Below are 19,701 nucleotides of genomic sequence, written 5' to 3'. Positions count from 1 at the left end.
AAACTCACCAAGCCATGTTTGAACACAGCATTTTGACTATACACTGTCAGGTCAAAAAAAAAAAAAAAAAAAAACAACTATAAACAGATATTAAATTCTAGTTAATAGGTTTGTTTTCATAGACATAGGGTTTAGCAATTCCGAAACTACTTTTTGTGTGTTTTAGGTTTGAGCAAGTAATATGCAAACACACTGTCGATAACAGAAACTAGTTTTCTCACTATCAGAGAAAGGAATTACAATCAGAATTGGAAAGAGGAAAGGCTAGAATGAAACCTACAGTTGTTGGAATGGAATTGGGAGACATCAGGGCAAACCCATGATTTTTAAGACTGGCAGACAGTTAAACAAAAATTTAATGTATATATATGTGTATATATATATATAAATTCTAGTTCAATCCATTAGTAAGTATCCACAAGAAGAAACCAGATCAGAGCTCCCTGGAGAAATGATTGATTCCAAGGCTAGGGTGGGAATGTCTTACCACATAAGTAAGAGAATACTCAAAAGATAAAGAGCACATATCAAAAGGACACAAAAGACAGCCTGAAGTAGCTCTGACTGGTCAAAATGGAGACAATCTGCATCAAAAACCTCCAATGAATTAAAAAGAATTCATGACTTCATACTGGTATGCATGCATACATACACACATACATAAACAGGAAGAAGGAAAAGTTCTTACAGAATGTAATAAATGACAGACAAAGAACATCACCTTTTGGCAATCATCCTAGTACTGATTCAGGCAAGAACTAAATGGATACTTAAACTGGCAAAAGTTTGATAAGCAACAAGGTATGTGCTTAGTTTCAAAATACCTCCCCGAATTATACTTGTTACCAAGAGAAAAGCAGTACTTTACAGTGGAGAAACCTTGCAAAAAATAGTTAACATCCCTACTAATGGGATTAATAGACATCATGTGCATCCTGGGAACACAGTATCACTTCCGGAGTATCCCTGCCAAAAACACATAACCTGATTCTAATCATGAAGCAACAGAAGACAAATCCATACTGAAAGAATTCTAAAAATAACTGACCTATTATCATTAAACATAATCAAAGGTCATAAAAGATAAAGAAAGAGTTATAACCAACTATTTCAGATTAAAGGATACTAAAGAGACAAGAATGAATGTGAGATGTGGTGTAGGATTTACTCTATTAAGGACATTAATGATATAATTAATGAAATCTGAGTAAGATCTGCAGACAAACTGCATTATACCAATGTTAATTTCCTGACTTTGATCACTGTACCATAACTATGTATAAGAGTATCACTGTAGAAAAGTCATTTAAAAGTAAAAATAAAAGGCATCATGAATGCATTTTCCCATCATAATGCCAGAAAAAGTTTTCATGTGTTCATGTTTAGGTGGAGTGAACAAGCAAAAAGCCAAAAATGGTTAATCAACATAATTAGGTAGAGAAATCAGGATGAAGTGTACATAAAATTCTTTATCATTCTCCTAACCTCTATAAATCTGAAGCTTTAAAGTTCAAAAGTGTGAAAAAATAAAGCTAATTTATAATTAAGACACTATGCCAATAAAAAGGAATTGTGAAAAATGAGTGATAGTTCTCCTTTACACAGAAGGGTAAGAAAAACCACCAGAGGTTGAGACCTTGGGTCCCTTTGAGTCTCAACTCTAATACTTAAAAGTAGAATTTTATTGGTAAAATCATAGTGGTGGCCTGTTTTCTAGTCAGGAAAGAGAGGGTAGCACCTATCCTACTCTTCTCACAAGCTTATCCTAAAATTCTACCGAAACATGATGAGTGGGGAAAAGAGGGTCAGAATATAAAACACTATATTATAAAGTGGCTCACTTTAAACAGTGTTTGATATTTCAAAAATATAAGCCAGATATTTTTCATCACAGAAAGCTATTACAGAAAGTAGACATCCACTGTATCTTTTAGTTTGTAAAAATTTTAAATTATTCAACATTTTTTTACTTCAAATATTTCAATAAATTCAAATACCCCATCTATTTTTTTACTGTAAAATTTTATAGTGTAAGAATCTTACAAAATTTTAAAAAGCCATTAACTAGGGCTTGGTCAGCTTATTTTTTATTTTTTTAATTAAAATATAACTGACAGAGCATTGTATCAGTTTCAGGTGTACCAGTAAACCTTTTAGGTGCTGTGACCCAATATAAAAAGATCATTAAACCATTTCCCAAATTCTACACACTAATATAAGATACATGGTCCAAAGTGTTTCATCTTTCACTCACAAGCTACTCAAATTAGCCCTCAGGAGTCCAATCAAATTTAAAAAGTGTTTATAAGAAAGAGGCCAAATTTTATCATGTACTTAAGCAAAAGTTCATTTTAAAAATAAAAATATTTATATTCTTTCAAATTCATAAAGGCTTGGTCACCACTTAAGAAAAGCTTTTTTTAAAATCATTTGCACCTGGAGACTAATTAGTATCTCACTGACAAAAGGAAACATTCTTAAAGCTGTTACCTTTCAGCAACAGTTATGATTCCAAAACAAATACTACTTTTTTTTTAATACAGGACAAAAAATTTGGTTTAAAGTACAACTTAATGTAGCTCATCTTATTTTGCCATACTTGAAAACATAAGATCACATTCTTGTTTAAATAAGTCTACGCTCGATCTCTATTCTGGGTAGCAGAGAGCTTCCAGACTCCAAGGCAAAGTGCTGAGAGAAGAGCAGGCAGAACCACGCCTGTAGAGAAGGGCTGCAAGCAGCCCAAACCCCAGCAAAGCAACTCCAGTCAGTAATGCCCGCACAGCCTCACAGCAAGGTCACTCCCTGCACTGATAAGGTGAAAGAAAAAAAAAAGATTACAAGAGCCTTAGCTCCAAGAGAGTATGCCTCCTTCCTGTCATGTTTCCCACTGAATACCAGCAGAAAGAAAAATGCCTGGTATACGGTAAGCACTGCAGTATTGGTTAAGTGAATAAAGAAATGAATGAAAGAATGAAATCCTAGGTCTTTCAAATCAACCTATATAAATTATAATGAGTTGCAGAAGTATTTTAAAAACAAATTTGGCATACAATAACTTCATAGCCGTAACTACCTTTAAAAAACATTAATATCTTTTATTTCCCATTCTGACTAAATGTAGTGATGTCAAAGTTACTAAGGTAATTCCTGACCCACAGCAGATACCAGAACGCATTTACATATCCTTCCCTGAGTTTCAAATATGGTATATCAGAAATTCTTGTAAAGCAGATTTAGAAGAACAAATAAATGCATAAAATTAAAATCAAAGCACAAATGTATCATTTACCATTAAACTTGAGATAGCATTAACTCAGATAAAAAATTACAGGCTATAGAAATAGTTCTCATCGGCATTTATTCCTCATAACAGTAGCACTACCAAAATCTGCTCCTCTATAATTAGAAAACCAAAAATTTGATTTAGTCTTTTTTTGTTTCTCCATCCCTACAGCATATCTGTCAATGATCTGTCATCTTATAGTTTGAAGAACTTCCTCAAAATATAAGATGTATTTTCTTTCCAACCATAAATTAATAGGCTTGCAATTATTCACGTTAAATAGTAATGTTATATTCCTTCCACAATAGAGGAAAATTACGTGGAGCAAGTAAACGCAACAAGAGTACACTAACGTTCACTATTAAGCACAGTAACTTCTGGTTTAACCTATTTTTTATGAAGAAATTCAACTACTCCCTACATGTTCTCTTTAAGATTACTAATATATTCGAAGTGACAAACTTCAGTCTGCTTCCCAATTACTATCCATATAATCAAGACATCATTTCACTACCAGTTTAAACCTATTATTTTCCAAAGGGCCTGCCTTATGTGCATTATAATCATCTTACTATGCTTCTTGTGTCCATGCTGCTGGAAAAGCAGTCTGTACAAGCAGGAGTAGAGGCACAATCCTGAGAGAGAGGAGTAGAGAAAGATGTTGAGAAAACAAAACCAGATAAAATGAGCTCACTCAAGTTCGGGAGCTCAGCCAGTGTTCAAGGTCAAGGTCGATTACATTCTCTCATACCATTCTGAGTTAGAAGTTGTCCAATAACAGGAAAACTGGCCCTAGAAAGAGATATCTGAAATTCCATATACAAGCAGTAATTTCATCACTAATTCTAAGCCAACTACACTTCTAAAAAAAGAAGTGATCATAAAATATGCCTATTTAGGAAACTGGGGAATACAGATGTCCCCTAAATGTCGATCAAAATTACTCAATGCCAGCCTAGAATAAAATGATAGAGCTATTTCAGTCTTGCCAAAAAATTTTTTGTATTTATCTTGAATGATTAAGACTATAACACTCTCAAAGCAGAGTCTAAAAAATCATTATCATCAATCTCAACTAACCTTGTTTTCTAAGTTTTTAAAATACTGTAAGAAAAAAAAACCATAACTTTTGGTTTTAAACTGAAAAACAGTAAATTAAAAAAATCTGAGAATAGCATAATTACAAAATGCAGCTTAGGATGGGTTTAATCTAACTGGAACCTTTAAATGCAATACTTCCCTCCCAACTCTCCCTCCTTAGTAAGTGAAAATTACAAAAAGATTAGAGTTTTGATTTAAAAATTTCCACCTGATCTCCTAGACTCCTAGAGTGCCATAAAATGACTTTCAAAAAAAAAAATAATTATATGTACTAAGTCCTCCCCAAAATTAATTTTATATTTAATCAAAAAATCTTCTAACAGGGAACCTAAATATAAACTAAAATCAATCATCTGCTTTACATAGAGGAAGCCAAATGTCCAGATATGTTAATTTGGTCCAAGTCATTCAATCCCAAGTACAGCATCCATTTATTCATTCAAGAAATCTTTGGGGCGCCTGGGTGGCTCAATGGGTTAAGCCTCTGCCTTCAGCTGAGGTTACAATCTCAGGGTCCTGGGATCTAGCCCCACATCCAGCTCTCTGCTCAGCAGGGAGCCTACTTCCCCCTCTGCCTCTCTGCCTACCTGTAATTTCTGTCAAATAAATAAATAAAATCTTTAAAAAACAAATCTTTATTTGACTCATAGTATATATTAAGGTACTGAGCTATGTACTGAGGATATGAAGCAATGAAAATGTATAGTGACTATCCTCATGAAACTAACAGTCTGGTGGGAAAGACTATTACTATATTACTCCCAGTAATCTCTAGAAAAGAAAGTACAATTTTTTTTTTAAGACCTTGTAATGGGAACTAAATCGGTGATTCTAAACCAAGGTCTATTTTGTTCCCCACAGGACATCTGATAGTCTGAAGACATTTCTGGCTGTCACAATAGTGGCACCTTGTGGGTAGAGGCAAGGATTACTGCTAAACATCATATAATGCACAGGACAGCTCCTCACAGCAAACAATTATCCAGACCTAAATATCAATAGTACTGAGGTTGAGAAATTCTCACCTTAATCACTGGCACAGGGAGGGATTAGTGAAGGGTTCCTTCCTTTACAACACTAAGTATGCTTTATCTTTAAGGGAGTTTCACAAGGTAGAAACAAAAAAAGATAGTTTGATGGATACAATTAACCAAAACACCCACTAGAAAGTTAAAACAGGAAAGACTAAGGAAAGGAAAAGGAGACAGATTCCCTGATCGGTGAAAATGAAACAAACAAACAAACAAAAAAAATGCAGTGTTTTATAGCTGCTTCACATAAAATCCCTTTCTTGAACCAGAAACAAAAAGGAAAACATACAAATAAAAAACAAATTTCACAGACTTTTATTATGCCCTCTACCTTTTCTACTGTTCACCATCCCATGTCTACTACAAGATACTTTCAGGAAGATTATAAAAAGCCCTGTAGTTAGAAAAATACACACTCTGGAAATAAAAGTGGAGATGGAGTAAAGAAGAGATGGGATTTCACTTTTGACGTGAGGCAAGACATGGGAGGAAAATGACCTGGGTGTTAAAGGGACTTTGGGAAGTCTGCATACTGGAACAGTTTAAAGACTAAGCTATCTGACTAACTGAGAAGTCGTTAAGGACAACCCCCCCACCCAAAAAAAAACCACACACTAAGAATTTAGGCATCCTAAAGAGATAAAAGGTACTAGAATCATCTCAGAACTTATGAACCAAGGTAAATCCAAAATTTAAATTGTGATAGTCTTCCTGACACATCTCACACCTACATATCTGATCCTTTAGCTACCTACTCTGCCTTTTCTGAGCAGCGAGAGAAATGGATCATGATGGGGAAAAAAAAAAAAAAAACATAGTAATGCAACAAGCTATACAAAGAACTTGGGCGGAGGAGGGGAGAAACCTGACCACTAATATTTGATTATCTGAAAGTGTTAATTTGTTGAGGTATAGTAATGGTACTGACACTATTTTTTACAGTACTTAAAAATTAAAAGAATCCAATATACATGTAAAATTCATCTCCTCCAGTTACTTTGCCTAAGCATAACCAATGCATAACAGTCTTCTATTCGCCATGTATTAAGAGTTCATATACTATCAAAGTGCCCCCTCCAATTAAATTATAATTTCCTAAGGAAAAAGTCATGCATTGCTATTCTTTTCCCTCTTTTCAAAAACAAAAACAACACCCTTACCATAATGACCACCATACAGTGGCATTCTTAAGGACAGAGCACAGATACGCAGCTCACATAATACTGCTGCATTCAGCTGGGGTCCTAAAAACATAATTTAAGCAGACCAATATGAGACCCTTTTCACTGAAGTGAGAACGTAACAAGGATATGCCACAATCTTAAAGCAGCAACAACTATGGCACTTGTAATGATAATAATTATTTTTAGAGTTAACTGCTCAGGTCAAGCATAGACTCTTAGGGAATCTTGTATTCCAATTTGGACAAATCTTCTTTCATCATTTCAGAACTGACATTATTACTCATGGGATTAACTCATCACAATGATGATACTTAACTGTAAAGTATGGCTTTCTCACTAAACTAGCACAGTGGGCACTTAAATATCAATTCTCAGACCTCAATCTCATTGAACTCATGGTAAGAGGAATTTATCACATAAAGGATCTTCTGACAATGACTTTGAACACAGGGAAGGAAAGGCCACAGTCATCTTTGAGATTATGACAGGTGGGAGTGGGACAGCTGCATATGTTGACCATGACTCATAAATATCTTACATAAGGTCATGGATTTTCAGACTGAAACTCATCTGTGCTTTGCAAATTAAAAATCTATATTCTTAACTTAAGGTGCTTGGCTGGCTCAGTTGGTAGAGCATGCAACTCCCGATCCGTTAGGTTGTTAGGATAATTTTAAAATAAAATCTTAAAAAATAACAACTATATTGGGACGCCTGGGTGGCTCAGTTCGTTAAGCAGCTGCCTTCGGCTCAGGTCATGATCCCAGCGTCCTGGGATCGAGTCCCACATCGGGCTCCTTGTTCTGTAGGGAGTCTGCTTCTCTGTCTGCCACTCTGTCTGCCTATGCTCACTCTCTCTCTCTCTCTCTCTCTGACAAATAAATAAATAAAATCTTAAAAAAAAAAAAATAACAACTATATCCTTAACACTAATATCTCTGGCATGTTCCTATTTTCAAACCAGTGCTAGAAGGTCTTTAAAAACCTGAGAATTAGCAAGCCATAAAACCTAAGCATTTCATATTTTAAACAGGCCTTTAAAAGCCAAATTCACTCTAAGTAAACATTCTAATTGTTCCTAATATTATAACTCAAAATTCCTTTATTTTTGCACTTTGCAATACATGATTTAATGGAAAATATTCATTACTGAATTATTCCCTATTATATGCTTACTTGCAACAACATTTGTATAATCAGCAAGCATTTTCACAGAAACTATATTCAAAATCAGGAAAAAAATTATGTATTTTATGTTTAAAACAAAAAGTATATTCTTCTGAATCTTCTTTGAATATAATACCTTTCCCCACCTCTGTGACTATATTGCTACTATTATTAAGCTAATTCCACATTCAAACATGAAGTTTGAGCATGTTAGTAAATAAAGGAGTTAAAAGATTTTCTAAGTTCTCTGAAATCCACAGGGAGAAAGAAGAAAGCACTACATACACTAAAATGGGACTGCTACTGTCAATCTCAAATTCCTGTAAAGGTTAGATGTGAAAAGAGGTGAAATATCTAGCTAGCCATGTAGATGTTACGCCCCCCTATTCTTAATGGAAATACTAAAAGGAAAACCAATATATCATTTCTACACCACTGTGCTCTATTGTGACAACCACAGTGTAGTAACACCTTTTTCCTATCCACCACATGGGAGATCCTATTCAGAATTTCATGGCGGGAGTTGGGGGGGATGTGCTGGGATTGAGGGAGGATACATATTAGGAACCGCCTAGACAAACAGGAGAGACAATTGAAAGGTGTGGGGTGGGGCACCTGGGTGGCTCAGTGGTTTAGAGCCTCTGCCTTCCGCTCAGGTCATGATCCCAGGGTTCTGGCTGGGATGGAGCCCCATGTCAGGCTCTCTGCTCAGTGGGAAGCCTGCATCCTTCTCTCTCTCTCTCTCTCTCTGCCTGCCTCTCTGCCTACTTGTGATCTCTGTCCAATAAATAAGCAAAAATCTAAAAAAAAAAGTGTGGGGTAGGAGCACCTGGCTGTCTCATTAGGAAGAGCAACTGATTTCCAGGTAATGAGTTCCAGGCCCACGGTGGGTACAGAGATTACTAAAAAAATAAATAAATTTTAAAAAAACAGGGGGGGGGGTGTAAAATCAAAGAACTACAGTGGAAATAAGAGAAAGAATTATTTTGTATAAAATTTTTAAAAGTTTAACATTCTATAGTGCTGTACCACTACATGTAGTAAGTAAAAGGCTACACAGAGCTGTTTTCTTTCCTGCAGTTGTGAAACTATTAACAATAAACTGGAACATACAGTACTGTTAAAAACGTTTTCTTCTAGAATTTAAGCACCATCAAGTATTGCTGGGAAACCAAACTTTCTAATCATCAGCTACAAATTCATAATAAAATGAAAAAAAGATTCCCAAGTCTATTGCACTATATATCAAGAAGGGATTTAAAAAGAAAGAAAATCCAATACCAGAAAAGAAAACCCTTTACAAAGTGTTTGCTTTCATGTAACTGTCACTACTATGTACTCTAATATGGAGAGTCCAACTCATATGAATGTTATCTAACTTTTAGCCCTCTGCTAAGCTTCCCAAATGCCAATTCTTTAAAAAAAGGAAAGAAGAAATAAAAGAAACAAAATTGTGAAACAGCTTCTAAAAGTATGGTCCTGTTCGGATCATCACAGCAGTATGTCTGGTATTTTAAGAGGTGAGTATTTAAGATTTTGTAAATCATACTATCGAATACAGTAAGAGCACTTCACACCAAAAGTTCATAAAATTGCGACTTTAGTTAATATCACATTAATAATTTTTTTTCCAAGGCATACACATAAAGATAATTCTGGTTGTGTAGACAGGTACTTGTTATGTTTAATGTCTGCACTACGGTCTACTTAAGTCAGAGTTTTAAAAAAATTAACATACTTTATCAAAACCTGTCTCCTTTCAGACTAGTATTCAATTAAGTAGTGAAAACTGGACACCTGCTTCTTTTCTAGTGTTAGATTCTACATATGAATGAGCCCGTGGGAGATGCTTCCCCAGCATCTTCCCCACTCGAAGCACAGACCCCTTTCCCTACCATTTGTGTCTTTATGTCCTGATGATGAGAGAAGGGTGAAGTAAGGTATAATAAACCGCAGAAAAACCTTGCCTCCCACTCAGCCATTCTCTTAGCATTAGGTCCCGACTTGGCACGTTACCTAGCCAACAGTGTCTCAAATACAAACAGTACGTACAACGTGACCACAGATCATCACCCCTGTAGGTTCCCTTCCTTTCTACCCTCATCGGTCCCTGCCTCATTAAGGACCAAGGAGAGGTCTGTGCAGTGATGTCCAGGGAGCAGTTAAAATCCCGCAGGCCCAGGAAAGAGGTGGGCGGGCCAGGCCTCGGCGGAACTAACCCCCAGAGACCTGACAGGAGCCTCCGGGGGAGGGCCCAAAGGGGCCTTCCCTCCAAACCCTCAGCCACTCAACAGGGCGCTGGAGACACCGGAACCTCCCTCCGCCCCGGGGCGGCCCTCCCCCAGTCCTCCCCTCGGACCCGGGGGAGGGGCGCGGGGCAGAGAAACACCCCTCCCCCTCCCCCCGACACAGCTAGGCCGCCTCTCGCCCCACCCTGGGAAACCTTGCAGGCCCGCACCCACCCTGCTCGCGCGGGCCTCAGTCCGGGTGGGAGACGTGGGTAGGAGGGGAGGCTAGACTGCAATACCAACCTCGCTATTGAAGGTTTTCACAGCCTCCATGTTGTCGGTGCGGAGGCCCCGAGCCCGGCGGCGGAAGAGGCGGCGGCCACTGCACTGGGTGGGGAGAGCGAGACGGGGGCGGCGGCACGGCCGCGAGGAGGGGCGCCGGCGGGAGACCCGGCCGCTGCGACCCGGGACGGGAGTGAAGGGCAAGCACTGGCGGGGAAGGACTCCCTCAGGGGCAGCAAGGCCCCGGCATGGCCGCTAGGGCGGGCGGAGCGCCGATCTGGGGAACACAGGCGCTGCCGGGGCGGGTCGGCAGCGGGCGGGGGAGGGGCTGGGCCGCGGCGCCTTCTCTTCTCCGCCCCGCTCGGTCTCGGTCCTCCGCCCTCTAGCCCCGTCCCCTACACTCTCCACCCCCTCCTTCTTCTTCCTTCGTCAGACTCCTGTTTCACCTCCCCGCCGCTCGGGCCGCAGGAACCAGCAGCGCACAGCGAAGACGGAGGAGGAAGCGCCGGCAGCAGCGGCTGCGGCATCCAATATGGCGGACGCCAGTCGGGCCGCGCAACTCGGAGATCCGCGGCGCCGGCCAGCGCGCCCCCTGGTGACTGGACCGCGCGGGCCCGCGCGGAAACCATCGAGCGAGCGCGGGCCAGAGCGTCGCCGCCCGGAGGTCCCACTCCGCTCGGCCCGGGGCAGCCCGCGCCTCGCCCCCTCCCCGGGCCTTGCAGACGCGGGAGCGAGCGCTGCGGCCTGCCCTTGAAAGCCCCTCCAAAGCGTTACTCTGAGGAATGCCTAAGTGTCCCCGTAACGCGACAAGTTTGGGAAATAATGCCCACGTTTCCGTTGTTTCCAAGTAGATTGTTCCCTTTACGTGAGCTGTTGAATTCAGTTGCCTTTCAGAACTTTGCTGGACAGTGGCCTAAAGGTTAACAGCCGAAAGAAAAGTTCCTAGTCATTCATCTATTTAGGAACGATGTGTCCATGCATGTTAATAGCGTCTGGAGGAGATGTGAGAAACAAAAGCTTCGGATCCGGGTGGGGGCAGGGGGACGAGGAAGCACGCACACAGCCAGCCAGCAGCTCAGAGCAGGAAATGCACGCTGCATAAAATCCGGGGGGACTGGTGCGCAGACAATGAGTGCATTTGTCTGTGCGGCGGGAATCGAGTCCCAGGCGCACAAGATTTGGATAGGTGAAAGGGAACTCATGTTTAATGGAAGACGAATTATTCTAGAGGAATTTTGCCCTGGGTTGTTTAGAGTTAAGACGGTGAATACAGTATTCCTAGATGAAATAAGAGATGCTGCTCGCAAAATGCCTTCTCTCGCTTCGTGCCATGTAAAATAACCAATAACCAAATTAAAAGCAAACGTTAATTGAAATTAAAAGAGTGTACCACACTGAACGCAAAGGCCGCTGTCCTTTTGCTGAGAGTCTGTCTTTCTGCGGTTTACTCGAAGGGAAGGGAGGAAAATGGCAGAATTTTATGCTGGGGGATTGTTGGACCCAAGGTACTTCGGTAAAAACTGAGCCCGAGCCTATGACACTGAGAAAGGCAGGCCCTTCTTGACTTCTCAGGGTCCAGTCTACTTCATTAACAACTTTAATATAGGGGCTGACTTAAAAAGGATAACTTCTTCATCAATAAGAGCTTATATTTCCACCTTCAAAATCTCAAATGTGGTCACTAAGTTCGCCTTCACCATTGGCCTCCAATCCTCATAGGCCAACAACTGCTATAGCCTCCTCACCGTCCTCCTGCTTGTCTTCCTATAATTCATTCTCCAGACTAGACAGAGGGCCTTTTTTTTTTTTAAAGTCACAAGTCAGATGATTTAAATCCCTTTAGGATTTTCCCATTGCTCAGATAATGTCATAACCTCTTACTAGGGCCTGAAGGCCCTGACTACCATGACTCACGGTACTCTGCTCTACTCTTTTCCTTCCTGTCACACTGGCCTCCTTTCTGTTGGCATCACAAAGGATTTTCCCACTTAGAACACTTGTATGTGCCCCTTCCGTCTGGGATGCTGATGCTTGTGTTCTTTTCTTGGCGGACTCTTCATCCTGTCCTCCTCCCACAAGAGGTCTCCTCCAATCAGTCCATCTAAAGGAGCATGCCGTTACTTGCATAAGCACCCCACTCAGTACGATTCATGCCAGATTCTAAAGCTCAACATTCACTGCTTTGGCCTGTCAGGGATTATTTATTCAGTCATTCATTAATGAATGTTGACTGAATCATTTAGGCCTGAGAGTAAAATGCAATACAAGCTGAAGAATCAGTTGTTAATATGTTACATGACTTGATTTTATAAAACTTCCACACCCAGAAAGATAGCAGATGGCACTCTTTGATCAAGGGAAGGAAAAGAGAAGGGGAAAGGGGGGAAAAAAGAGAGAGAGAGACAAAGAGGACAGCCTAAGCTCTCAAGATGAGAAGGCAGTAAAGCAAGAGGAAAAGTAGAGATAGATCAGAGGGGCTGCAAGGAGTCTGGAGGCCCAGTACAATGATTAAGTAAGAAGTTTATGAACAACCACACATACCACAATGTGAAGATGTCAATATCCGTATTTATAATATATGTATGTATGTATGTATATTAGTTAGAATTCCAATTCCCAATATACCAAACCAATTCAAGCTAGTTTATGCATACAAGAATTCACCATTAGGATACGGGTAGGTTTTATTCGATTCCAAAGTCAAGAATGCCAATGGGCCTAAGAAACCAGAGTATAGAAAGCCTGAAAGGCAGACTAATCTCTGCTTACCCGTTTTAGTTTTCTTTCTGTTGCTTTATCCAACTCTGTTTTGCTAGTGAGATTGACTTGTGCTCTGGTTTTTTAATCCTAGATACCTTGAGGACTTGACTGAAAACTTCACCTTCCTGCTTCCAAATTGCTAAGGGAAGGAGAAGGAATTTGACTGACCCAGCTTGAATTAGGTGACCATCACCAAAAAACCCTGAAGAACACTAATTCATATTTTGAGGAAGAATTATACGGGAAATAGCATGCAGAAGTATTCCTGTCCCTGGAAGAGATATGCCCAATTATAAATTATGAAACTCATATTTTAGAGCTTATGACATTCTCTTCTGAATGTGGTTATCATTGGCCTGTCCTCTAGGACTAAATCATTTCTGGAAATAACTCATAAGCTCTAATTCAGCCACAGCCTAAAGGTCAGAATCAAAAACAGAGTCTGGAGCAGCACTCACCATAGAACCTTCTGGGATCATGGAAATGTCCTGTATTTGTGCTACCCAATTCAGTTGCACTAGCTTTGTGTGGTTATTGTGTTCTCAAAATACGGCTAGTGCAACAGAGGGAATGAATTTTTTATTTTTATTTCACTCTCATTGACTCAAGTTTGAATATGTGCTAGTGACAACCCAATTGGAAAGCAGAGGTCTAGCTAGAGAGGACTTATTCCTGTGGATAGGTCACTTCTTAGATATTGGGAAGTAATTGTAAGGTGATACTAACCAAAAATCAAGTTGATTATTAGCCAGCAAAAGTAACAATGTATGTAAATGAGTTTCTTTAAACTGGGGCAAAAACCTGCAGCATTGTCTAACCTCAAACTAAGTCTCATCCAGCGGAGAAAAAAAAAAAGAAAACTTGAGCAACTTTAGGGAACATTCTAGAATGGTTTAGGAAATTAGGGCAAAGACACAAGTGGACTATTATACAGCCAATAAAATTATTAGGCCGTGGGAAATGGTATTGTGGTTTCTCAAAAATTAAACGCGGAATTACCATATGATCTAGCAATTCTACTTCAGGGTATATGTCCAAAAGAACTGAAAGAAAGGACTTGAGCAGATATTTGTACACCCATGTTCATAGCAGCACCATTCACAATAACCAAAATGTGGCAATTACCCAAATATCCATTGATTGATGAATGGATAAACAAAATGTGGTGTATTCACATATAATGGAATATTATTCATCTTTAAAATGGGAGGAAATTGACACATACCACAACATGCATGAACCTTGAGGACATTATGCTAAGTGAAATAAACCAGACACAAAAAGACAAATACATGATTCCATTCCATAAGATACCTAGAATAGTTGGATTCACAGAGACAGCGAGCAGACGGCAGTTGCCAGGAGAAGGTAGGAATGGGGGGAGTTAATGTTTAATGAGTATAGAGTTCATTTGGGGAAGATGAAAACATCTGGAGATGAATGGTGATGGTAGTTTCACAACAGTGTGAATGTTCTTAATGCCACAGAAATGTACATTTAAAAATAGATTGGTAAATTTTCTGTCAGGTATATGTAATCACAATAATTTTTTTAATGGTTAGAATAAGACTAGAAATATGGGAAATGCATTTGAGAGACTATTAAGTACACAAGAGTAAGATAAACAATATATTTTAGCTCTTAAAGTATATATGCAAAAAGTGAAAAATTGTATTAGAAAAACATATTAGTACAACAGGGCTGTGAGGGTTTGTTTTTTTTTTTAAGATTTTACTTTTAAGTAATCTCTACACCCAACATTAGGCTTGAATTCAACAACCCTGAGATCAAGAGTCACATGCTCTACCAGGTTATCTAGGCAGGCATCCCTGTGGATTGTTTTTAATAAGAATTTTGCTTCTTTTCAGTAAGTCAGTATTTTAAAATATTTTTTATTTTTTTTAAGATTTATTTATTGCAGGGTATCTGGGTGGTTCAGTGGGTTAAGCCTCTGCCTTTGGCTCAGGTCATGATCCCAGGGTCCTAGGATCAAGCCCCACATCGGGCTCTCTGCTTAGCAGGGAGCCTGCTTCCTCCTCTCTCTCTCTCTCTCTCTCTCCCTCACTCTGTGTGTGTGATCTCTGTCTCTCAAATAAATAAATTTTTTTAAAAAGATTTATTTATTTCGAGTCCCTTCTTTCATAGTATTATTTATTATATGTGCATAAATATGGAAGGGGAGGGGCAGAGGGACAGGGAGAAAGAATCTTAAGCAGACCCCACACAGAACATGGAGCCCCATGCAGGAAGGACGCCATGACCCCAAGATCATGAGCTGAGCCAAAATCAAGAGTCAGACATCCAAAAGACTGAGCCACCCAGGTGCCCGTCTCACTTCTTTAAATGGGCACACTATAATTCACTAAACTTGATACTGAACCCAAGTATTATTCCCTGAGGGAATCATTAGATACTGAAGATACAATTAAAAACATTTTGCTTTTACTAGCTTAAATTAAGTAAGAATTTTGAATTTGGTAGGTGCATTCTATTTTCTGTTAAAGAAGTATTTCTTTAAATGGCTAAAGGTAAAACAGAAGACATCGTCATTAGTAGTAGTAAAAATAAATAGTAGTGCTGGGAGTCAAAGATCAAGAAAAATTTCTAAATGTCTAGGCTCCATAATCAAAATATTGACTTAAGGTCAGCATTTGCACCCCCCACCCCCATAATGAATAAGCCAGCAGATTCATGTCTTCCCCTGCACAATGAATCTTTCCTTACTTCTAACACACACACTCCTGATCCAAATTATTTGCCCAGCCTACAGACACAACCTTCACTTGTTCCCCCAGACTTTCCAAATGAACACTGCTACAAGTTGCCTATGAGAAGGGACTCTTTTGCATTCCTTAAAGTTTTATTTCACTGCTTTGAAATGATAGAGTTTGTGCTGACTACACAAATTTCTGTTCATTTCAGATCACTGAGGAAATCACCAAATTATTTTGCTGTTATAGAGTGAGAGAAGGCTCAGGTTGTGATAAAAGAGGTTAAATTGCCCAAAAGGCATATTCTTATATCTCTAGACTTTGTCTAACTTTCTGCTACAAACACCTGTTATAAGAGGGCACAATGATGACTGGCCTCACAATAAATTATGATCACTGTGTTCCTCATATGTTAGCAGATTATTAAGTTAATAGGTCCAGAGTAGTTCCATACCTCGTAGACAAATTAAAAATAATCAAATGGGGGCCTGGCTGGCTCAGTCAAAGACCATGCAACTCTTGATCTCAGGGTTGTGAATTCAAGCCCCACACTGGGCACAGAGCTTACTTAAAAAACAAAAATAAATAAAAATAACCAAACATACTGGAGTCTGATATATACCCCCCAAATGCAAGTCTGTTAATTTACTATATCACTTTTAAGTGACTGAAATTCCCCTGTCTACTATTCAAGACAAAGTTTTTTGTATCAAGATAACTGGGAAACTAATAATCTGAAGGTTGTTTTGAATTATTAAATGGTAAAAAGGAACTTTAGTTAGTAGAACTTTTATATCCCTCCCCACAATATATACCCAAGCTTTAGCGTTCATTTTCCCTAGACAATACTGAATAGTACAGTATCTCTTTTGTTTTTAGGCTGACATCTCTTGGCTGAATTTAATACCTATACTAAGACTAGCTGAATCATGATCTTCTGAAGACCTATCTTTATCCATTATGTCTTAATTTGTATGGATTTAATCTAAATGTGAAAGTTCTCAAGGTAGTTTTTTGTTTTTTTTTTTTTTTAACCAGCTTTGAGTAATGCTATGGGGTAAATTGTGTCTCCCGAAATGTATAAGTGGAAGTCCAAATGCTAAAGTATTTCAGAATGTGACTGCATTTGGAGATTAGAGTATTTCCCTCTGCCAGCTTCACTGAGGCACAATTGACAAAGAAAAGTTGTATATATTTAAGTAATGTGATGTTTAGATATATGTATACATTGTGAAATGATTACCACAATCAAGCTAAGGAAAATATCCATTATCTCACATAGTTACCACTTTTGTGTGTGTGTGGCAAAAACACTTGAGATTAACTCCCTTAGCAAATTTCTTTCTTTTTTTTTTAAGTTTGTTTGTTTAAGTAATCTCTACACCCAACATTGGACTCGAACTCATAACCCTGAGACCAAGAATCACATGCTCTTCTGACCGATCCAGCCAGGCAACCCTCTTAGCAAATTTCAAGTATACTTTATAGTATTGTTAACTGTACTCATCATGCTGTACTTAGACCTCTAGAACTTATTCCTCTCATAACGGAAACTTTATACCCTTTGATTAATACCTATACCCCCTTGCTCCCCAGTTTCTGGAAACCACCATTCTCTCTGTACTATGAGGTCAACTATCTTTTATTTATTTATTTATTTATTTATAAAGTTTGATTTATATAAGTAATCTCTACACCCCAGTGGGGCTTGAGCTCATGACCCCAAGATCAAGAGTTGCACACTCCTCCAACTGAGCCAGTCAGGTGCCCCTGCTATGAGTTCAACTTTCTTTTAGATTCCACATGTAAGTGAGATCATGCCATATCCATTTTTCTGTGTCTGGCTCATTTCACTTAGCATAATGTCCTCTAGATTCATTCATGTTGTTAAAAAGGGCAAGATTTCCTTCTTTCTCATGGATGAATAAAATTTCATTATGATAAATCATATATATATATATATATATATAGTCTTATTCATCCATTTTGGCAACACTTAGGTTGTTTCCCTATCTTGGCTCCTGTGACTAATGTTGTAAAGAACATAGCAGTAAAGATATTTCTTCTAGACGGTGATCTTATTTCCTTTGGACATATACCCAGAAGTGGAATTCCTAGATCATATGGTAATTCTTTCTTAGTTTCTTTGAGGAAGCTCCATACTGTCTTCCATAGTGGCTGCACCAACAGAGCACGAGGCTTCCTTCTTCTCCACATCCTCACCAACACTTCTTATTTGTTGTCTTTTTGATAGTAGCCAATCTGACCAGGGTGAGGGGCTATCTCACTGTGGTTTTGATTCGCATTTCCTGGATGATTAATGATATTGTACTTCTTCTCATGTGTTTGTTGGCCAGCTATATGTCTTCTTTGGAAAAATGCCTATTCAAGTCCTCTGCCCATTTTTAAATTACTTGTTTTTTTTTAAATTAAGTTGTATAAATTCCTTACATATTTTCAATATTAACCTTTTATCAAATGATTCGCAAGTATCTTCTTCCATTCAGTGGGTTGCCTTTTTGTTTTGTTGATGGTTTCCTTTGCTGTGCAAAAGCTTTTTAGTTTAATGTAATCTCACTTGTTTATTTTAGCTTTTGTTGCCCTTGCTTGAGGACACTGGCCCAAAAAAAATATTGTTAAGACCAATGTCTATGTTTTCTTCTAGGAATTTGACAGTTTCAGGTCTTACATTCAACTTTTTAATCCATTTTGAATTTAAATGGATTAAAATGTAAACTTAACTGTGGGGTCAGGGAGGGCTTCCTGGAGGCAGGACGCATTGGTGCATAGCTTAGGAACTCCAGCGTTAGCCCCTTTGCCTTTTAGCCCCTTAAATTCCTTCAGCAGTTGACACTTTAAAACGATGAATTTCAGTAGAATGGCAGACCAGATTCCCTAAACATTTTTGTTGCCTGACAGCTACTAATGATGGTTAAAATACTTAAATTTTCTTTGCAACTGCACTGCTGAGATGATATAAAGTAAAGCAGTTGATATAGAGTAAGCAGTCCTCAGAAGCCAAAACAAGTAGAAAAAGGAATGCCGAGAAATAAGATAGCACGGAAATGCCAGTCCCTGATTTTCCGAAGCTTTGACTTTGGTGGCTATACAAGAAACGTACACAGGACATCAGATGACCGCATTATGGAGTCTTATAAGAGAACCTTGAATAACACTAAATGTCAAGGGCAACATCATCAGTGAAGTGGTTGAAGGTGTAAAGAGATGAAAAAACACAAAAAACACAAAGTTTTCCAAAGATGGGGCTGGAGTGAGGGAAGAGGGAGTTGCAGGGAAATTTGTCTGGATCAACAGTGGAGCAGAGGGAGGAGAGGGACAATCTTCCCTGAGACTTTACAGCCATATGTCAGACGTCATGCATGTTTGTGGTCCAATTCATAATACCCAGATGATGTACAAAACTTTAAGAAAATTATTTTAAATTGGTTCTAGGGTGACATTCTCTCAGGCAATGGAGAAAGGAACTGCAAATTCTTTCTGGAGGAAAGCGACTTCAACCTAACCGACAAGAAGTTTGACAAATAAAGGTCTGTTGAAAATAAAATTATAATTGAACAAATAAACAAAACAGGAAAACAAAGCATCAACAGTGGGAGCCAACAGAAACACAAGACAGCAGGATCAGACCAACATGAAGTTTAGATTATTATTAGATTATTCAGACCAGTCCCATTATTGAAAATCACAACAAATACTGTCTAAAAGAAAAAATAATAATAATAGAAGAAGCTTTAAAGCACTGAAAACAAGGCAAAACATAAATAAAGTGAGAACCAGAGAGGACCCTGAAATGGCTTCTGCTTTGAGGGCATCTTCTTTCCTGACAAACTTGAACTTTGAGTTTTGACAACCTCCTGGGGTAAGGGGGACAGAAGTCAAAGCCTAGGGCCACCCAGGTTGGGAAGTCTTCACATTAAGGTGGACCCCAAA

At 38.8% G+C, this 19,701-nt stretch overlaps 1 protein-coding gene across 7 annotated transcripts in view; it reads right to left on the bottom strand.

Moving 5' to 3' along the window:
* The window catches only part of SCAF8 (SR-related CTD associated factor 8), a 220,414-nt gene extending 209,578 nt beyond the window's left edge, over positions 1-10,836 (bottom strand). For 4 of the 7 annotated variants that reach the window (XR_004380172.1, XM_032836412.1, XM_032836411.1 and 1 more), the window contains exons 1-2: positions 10,301-10,834; positions 3,859-3,921 (exon numbers count right to left, since the gene is read on the bottom strand). Coding sequence is in view for 6 of the 7 variants with exons in the window: in XM_032836412.1 (XP_032692303.1) it covers positions 3,859-3,921; positions 10,301-10,330 (93 nt within the window). In the remaining variant the exon portion in view is untranslated. Of the gene's footprint in view, positions 1-3,858; positions 3,922-10,300 lie in introns of all 7 variants that reach the window. The other 3 variants (XM_032836417.1, XM_032836416.1, XM_032836414.1) reach the window with 3 other exon arrangements.
* Positions 10,837-19,701: the final 8,865 nt, after the last annotated feature.

Source organism: Lontra canadensis, unplaced genomic scaffold, assembly GCF_010015895.1.
Source record: "Lontra canadensis isolate GAN:19392208 unplaced genomic scaffold, GSC_riverotter_1.0 scaffold92, whole genome shotgun sequence".
Taxonomy (NCBI): domain Eukaryota; kingdom Metazoa; phylum Chordata; class Mammalia; order Carnivora; family Mustelidae; genus Lontra; species Lontra canadensis.
The sequence above is the reverse complement of the archived record's forward strand: the minus strand, read 5'-3'. Positions and strand labels throughout refer to the sequence as shown.